Below are 5946 nucleotides of genomic sequence, written 5' to 3'. Positions count from 1 at the left end.
ATGCACTGGGCCGCAGGCTCCGCCTCCGCGGAACCATAGAGTTGGGAACCGCACGCGGAGCTCTCGGTGGGGCGCCCAGGACTCTGGGATCCCCCGCCCGCGCAGGAAGTCGCTCTGGAGACTCGGGAGCGCAGGCGGCGGCCGGGCAGGGAGAGGCGGGCCTCAGAGCAGATTGGGTCAGGCACGCGCAAGGGCAGCCCACGACGGCCGTCCCAGAGGCCCCAGCGCCGCCGAGGTCCTAATAGGCAGCACCGTCTTCCGCCGCACGTGGCTGCAGCGCGATGCCCAAATCCAAGCGCGACAAGAAAGGTGGGCAAAGGGGGTCTTGGGACCCGGTGAGGAATTCGCGGGCTGGCTGTCGCCTGCGGTAGGGGCTTCGCGGGGGAAGCACGGGGGTGGGGGCTGGAGCCGGGTCGGGTCAGGGAGCGGAGACTGCTTTGCCAGGCCTCCAGAGTTTCTCCAAGGCCGGCTGGTCGGGGAACAGCCTCTGAACACCCAGGCTGCGCCCGATCTCGCCTTGGCCCACCTTTTCCTACCTCAGCCCATCTGTCTTAGCTCTCCGCGCTCCCCCCACCCTACCGCCTTTCCCTCAACCCAGATTGATCCCTAAGTATGGTCTTGTGTACTTGAAGTTGCTTCTGTCTGGCATGCTTGTGCTCCGGTTTTCGTATGGCTGGGTCTTTCTCAGTTGGCAGTTCGTAGGATACCTCCTAAGAGAGTATTCCTGACTACTTCTACTATGGTGGGCCTCTCTCACTCCGGCTCTCTAGCACATTCACTCAACAAATTAGAGAGGGGCCTGGCACTCTCTAGGCGTTGAAGGATACAGCAGTTACAACAAGGAAGGTCTAGAGCCCTCATCAAGCTTAATATTTTAGTTATGGGAAGTATATCCTCCCAAGGTACCGAAAATCGAATCAGTAAATTCAGATAGTGATAAGTCCCGTGGAGTAAGAGTGAGAGAAAAAGAAGTTGATATTCTTTTGTGCAGTGTGGCCAGAGAAGGTCTCTGTTGAGATGACAAATGAGCAGGAACTTGAAGAAAGTAAATAAGCAACCCATGGAGTTACCTGGAAGGGTGGTGGTCCCAGGAGAGGGAACACGAAGGGCAAAGGCCCTGAAGCGGGAGCACGTTTGACATGTTCTGGGGCAAGAGGCCAGCGTGGCCAGAGCAGAAAAGGAGGGAGAGGGAATTGGGCAGAGTGTGCGGGGCTTGAAAGACCTTTGCAAGGAATTGGCCTTCACATGAAGGTGAAACGAGAGGAGAGAGCTCGAGCAGAGGAATGATGGGGTTCACCTTTACTTTAAAAAGATCACCCTAGTTGCTTTGTTGAGAATAGACAGGGAAGGTGGGGGCAGTGTGCAGGGGTGGAAGCAGCGAGACTAGCAGTAATCCAAGAGAGCATGGTGCTGGCTAGGTCCACAGTTGTAGCAGTGGAAATGCTGGAAAATGGACAACTGTATTTAGTTTGCCCTCCTGTGCTGCACTTGCCCCTGAATGTTGTGATTACCTTTCTAGATGTGTGCTTCGTGAAGAGGGACTGACTGAGTGCCAGGCAGGATGAATAAGAAGTGGCCTCCTCTTAGGACCCAGGGCTTTGCATTTGATGCTCTGTTAATCGTTTGTGGAATGATTGGGTTCTGTGAGGGAGCCCTGGTCAGATCTGGCAAATGCCAAACCCTTCTGGTTAAGGGGCAAGTTGGGCCCCAGCTGTTGTTAGAGAAGAGGTGCTTGTCCCTCCCCAAAGAGGCGTTGCTGCATCCATGGGTCCAAACTGCAAGACAGCGTGTAGCAGAGGAGATACAGTCCCCAGCCCAGAGCAGCCACAGATGGTCTCTGTGTACCACAGCAGCACAGGGACGCGCCTCAGCCAGCAGCTAGCTCAGCCACAGGCAGGGCCCCCAGAGCCCACACACCTCAGTAGGGGGTTTTCGCTTCGCCTCAGGGGAGCTAAGGAATACCTGGTTTGTCTGAGTAACAGGAAAGGTGGGAAGGGACCTTCAGGCTTGGGAACAGTAGCAAGTAGGCACTCTGGGGACCTGGGAGTAGCCTTGCATGCCAGAAGTGGTGGCCACAAAAGCCGTGCTACCTTTTCTCAGATTGGCTTGGTCCAGCTGGGCTATCAAAGGGGGGAAGAAAGAGTCTCCAGGACATCCAGATTTGTCTCTCATCATCTCCCCTTTTTCTTCTTTGTATTAGTCTCCCTCACCAAAACCGCCAAGAAAGGCTTGGAACTGAAACAGAACTTGATAGAAGAGGTAAGAGCGTGTTCTTTTTATTTTTCCAGACCTTGTATTTAGTTTATAAACGTGGGTGTAGGGCTGTTTGTCAGGGAAACATACTGTTTGGAAAAAAAAAAAAGCCAAGGTGCTGATCCAGCCCTTTTTCCTCCAGCAGCAGCACCAATAAAAACTCCCATAGTGATGGTTTCCAGCTTGATTGAGCCCTTACTCTGCCCTGCACGGCACTGTTTCACATGTGAAGCACCCCTGTGAGGTAGATGCGAGGGGATGTTATCGCTGTTTTGCGGTCCGGTAACTGAAGCTTGCAGAGGTTTGTTAGTCTGCCCGATGTCAGAAAAGCCAGGGAGTTAGCAGGTGTGGGTAAACGCACCAAGCCACTGTCTGCACTGCATCAGGCTGCAGGCTGGGTGAGAGCAGAGTTTCCTCCGGCACAAAGATGCCATTTTCCTTGAGACCACTTCATCGTGGCTGCAGCCAACAACGTGGGCGCCGCAGGGCTGATGAGCCGCCTCCCCTTATGCCTAAATGAGAAGACTTTACATGTTTCCATATAGCAGGAGCCTTCCTAGTGTAGCTAAGCTTCTAGATCGTCAGCAATTACTGGACAAAGCAAAGAGAAGTGGTCGGTTGCACTGGTGGCCACCGTATGTCGGAAACCTGGGGAGACGGTGGGCTCTTGACCCGTGGCTCAGCTTCCCCCGCACTTTGCCATCATGCCTGCTTTGCGTCAGGGCAGCCCCTGTCCTTAGTATCCTGGCTTCAGTAGCAGAGGCAAGGAGGAAACAACCAGGTTAGAGGCTCTAAAAATCCACAGTTGTAAGAGACCTGGAGCAGTCTCTTTCCCACCTGAGGCCAGAGTACTGCCCAACCTCTGCTGCCCCTTGGACTCCAGAGCCCCATGAATTGTCCTGCAGCTTCGGAAATGTGTGGACACATACAAGTACCTCTTCGTCTTCTCCGTGGCCAACATGAGGAACAGCAAGCTGAAGGACGTCCGCAGTGCCTGGAAGCACAGCCGGTGAGTGGGCAGTGGGAGAAGGGCCTGAGTGCGGAGGGGCCAGGCCGCTTGCAAAGCACAGGGGCAGTTAGTGACCTCGGTCACAGGTGGCACCTTAATAAAGACAGAGTGTCACGCCCCCATCCCGCTGAAGGGCGCTTTTTAACTGTTAAAGTTTGTCTCGCGTTGGGGGGGTGGGGGGCGGGATGAGCGGTGACCTCTCCAGGAGAAGGGGCTCCCTGAACCCTGGGGTCTGGTCCCTTAAGGAACATCCCACCCATTCTGGTTCAGACCATTGAACAGGCCTCTTCCACATATCCAGACGCACTCACAGTGCTGAGACAGAATGTGAGTTTCAGGGTCTGTGCAGGAAAATAATGAGAGGGACCCTGGGCTGGCGACAAAGTGAGCAGGGCTGCGTTGAAGAGTGGAGCCTCTGGCCACACCTTCTGCTACAAAACAGCCTGGGCCTTGGCTTGGGCTCCAGGGACTGAAGTTGGTTTGCACTGAAGTGAGGGCAGGGCGGGGCGCTTCCTTCACAGACCCCTCTTTTTCTCTGTAGGATGTTCTTTGGCAAAAACAAAGTGATGATGGTGGCCCTGGGTCGAAGCCCATCTGACGAGTACAAAGACAATCTGCATCAGGTGAGTCTCTGGCCCTCACAGGGAGGGGCCGAGGCCAGGCTGCCTTCTCCGCTGCCGTCACATGATGCACACTGCAGCCATCTGGCCCGGGGTCGGCTTGAAGCTCGGTTCTCCTTTAACCTCCAGACCCAGAGAGTAGTGCTGCCCCCCTCCAGCTGTGACCAAAAATGTCTCCAGGTGTTGCCAGATGAGGGGGGCGGGGCCGGCAAAATCGTCCCCAGTTGAGAACCGCTGCTCTAATGTGACCGACCCCACCCCACTTTGGTTCTGTAGGTCAGCAAGAAGTTGAGGGGTGAAGTTGGTCTCCTTTTCACCAATCGCACTAAGGAGGAAGTGAACGAGTAAGTGCTCTGGAGGAGTGGTGGGAAGGGAAAGGTCGGCGAGGTCTCCGGGGAGGGAATAGCCCAGGACTTTGTACAGTAGAGGCACCGAGTAAAACCTGGTTCCTGGTTCCTGGAATCCTGTTACTGAGTCTCTGTTCTCCCGGGCTCAGAGCTCCAGGCTGAGCTGAGGAGGAAGGGAGGTGAGGCGAGGCCCAGGCGGAAACCTGCCCTCCTGCCCCTTCTCTTTCCCCTCAGGTGGTTCACGAAATACACGGAGGTGGACTACGCCCGAGCTGGGAACAAAGCCACTTTCACCGTGAGCCTGGACCCGGGGCCCCTGGAGCAGTTCCCGCACTCCATGGAGCCACAGCTCAGGCAGCTGGGCCTGCCCACGGCCCTCAAGAAAGGTACAGGGGCGTCCCCAGAGCTGAGAGGTCACAGCTGAGCGGCCGAGAGCGCAGGTTTCCAAGCCAGACAACTCCCCCCCTCAGCCCCAGTTTCCACCAGCCTCCGTTTTCTCATGTGAAAACAGGACTAAGCGCCCGCCTGACAGTTGGGGTGAATGTGCACAGCAACTTACAGCTAGAATACAGCAGTTAGGGGGCACGGAAGGGAGGAGGAGCCGCTGCCCCCCACAAACCCTCCTGGGCGGCTGAATGCTCACTGGTGAACCCCTGCCCTGGTGCTGCTGGAAGCCTGGGGGCGGCCCTGCACAGGCCACTGTGCCAGAGTAACTGCCTGGGGGCCCCCTTCTCTGCAGGTGTGGTGACCCTGCTGTCCGACCACGAGGTGTGCAAGGAGGGCGATGTGCTGACCCCGGAGCAGGCCCGCGTCCTGGTGAGTTCCCCCCGCCCCGGGCGTCCGCAACTGCGGCGGGAGGGGCCGCAGACTCCTCTGACCCCACTCGCTCCTCCTGACCTTTGGGTCCCTTTCCCTCTGGCAGAAGCTTTTCGGGTACGAAATGGCCGAATTCAAGGTGACCATCAAGTACGTGTGGGACGCGCAGTCCGGAAGTTTCCAGCAGATGGGAGATGACTTGCCAGAGAGCGCGCCCGAGTCGGAAGGAGAATCAGAGGAAGACGACGACAGCTGACGTGCACTTGGGACGGGACCTCCGGGCCTGCTCCAGGTCTTGTCTTGACTGGACCGTGTGGGGCTGCCGCTGCCCTCTCGGGGGAGCAGCCGTGTATTTTGCTGTGGATGCACACAAGGGAGGGTGACAGGGACAGACTATTCTTCTATAAATGATGCAACTTTGTCAGCAGGGTGTCTTCTGCAAAAGGGACTTTTCTAGGAAAAAACCCTTGGGTTTGGGCTTTGGTTTGGACCCCCAGGATTCTTAGTTCACCTCAAGCCAGTTTCCAGCACTGGTTGCTGTGTGACCACTGGCTGGGCGGCCCTGGGAGCACAAGAGGAACCGCCTTCTCCTTTACTCTGGCCCTCGGTGCCCCTGGCTTGAAACTGGGATTTGTTTGAGGAAAACAGGCACTCTGCCTGCCGCTCTCCTACCCCTACTCTCTATTCTCTTTCCCACCCCCAACCCCCAAAACCAGGGCCGAGAAACTTGGGGGTGACCAGGAGACAGGAGGTGTTGGCTAAAGCAAGAATAAAGCCACTGCCGAAACTGAATGAATGTAAAAAACATTCCACTGCATCCTGAGAGGTTTTAGTCTTCTGGGTGGTGGCTCCAGGTGGTAGGTTTTTGCCCAGATTGTTCTGTCTATAAGTATTTAATGAG

General features: G+C 56.3%; 1 protein-coding gene across 3 annotated transcripts; it reads left to right on the top strand.

Annotated features, from left to right (window-relative positions):
* Positions 1 to 170: 170 nt before the first annotated feature.
* On the top strand, positions 171 to 5837 carry MRTO4 (MRT4 homolog, ribosome maturation factor). Of its 3 annotated transcripts, XM_082449508.1 has the most exons (9): positions 229 to 309; positions 2201 to 2259; positions 2399 to 2497; positions 3159 to 3262; positions 3804 to 3885; positions 4159 to 4226; positions 4464 to 4615; positions 4969 to 5045; positions 5152 to 5837. In XM_082449508.1, the coding sequence occupies exons 4-9, from the start codon at positions 3213 to 3215 to the stop codon at positions 5299 to 5301; spliced, it is 579 nt and encodes a 192-aa protein (XP_082305634.1). In that variant the 5' UTR covers positions 229 to 309; positions 2201 to 2259; positions 2399 to 2497; positions 3159 to 3212; the 3' UTR covers positions 5302 to 5837. The 3 variants fall into 3 exon arrangements, with proteins under 3 accessions (XP_082305633.1, XP_082305634.1, XP_082305635.1); XM_082449507.1 differs by lacking the exon at positions 2399 to 2497 and having other exon boundaries at positions 171 to 309; XM_082449509.1 differs by lacking the exons at positions 229 to 309; positions 2399 to 2497 and having other exon boundaries at positions 3137 to 3262.
* The last annotated feature ends 109 nt before the right edge of the window (positions 5838 to 5946 follow it).

Source organism: Balaenoptera physalus (genome assembly GCF_965194825.1).
Source record: "Balaenoptera physalus genome assembly, chromosome: 1".
In the NCBI taxonomy this organism is placed as follows: domain Eukaryota; kingdom Metazoa; phylum Chordata; class Mammalia; order Artiodactyla; family Balaenopteridae; genus Balaenoptera; species Balaenoptera physalus.
This window is presented reverse-complemented; position numbering and strand designations above follow the sequence as displayed.

Bases quoted from the DNA above. Each gene is read 5' to 3' on its own strand.
- MRTO4 (XM_082449507.1), top strand. From the start codon at position 282: ATGCCCAAATCCAAGCGCGACAAGAAAG. The intron at 3,263-3,803 runs GTGAGTGGGCAG...TTTTCTCTGTAG, and splicing joins AGTGCCTGGAAGCACAGCCG to GATGTTCTTTGGCAAAAACA. The intron at 5,046-5,151 runs GTGAGTTCCCCC...TCCCTCTGGCAG, and splicing joins CGGAGCAGGCCCGCGTCCTG to AAGCTTTTCGGGTACGAAAT.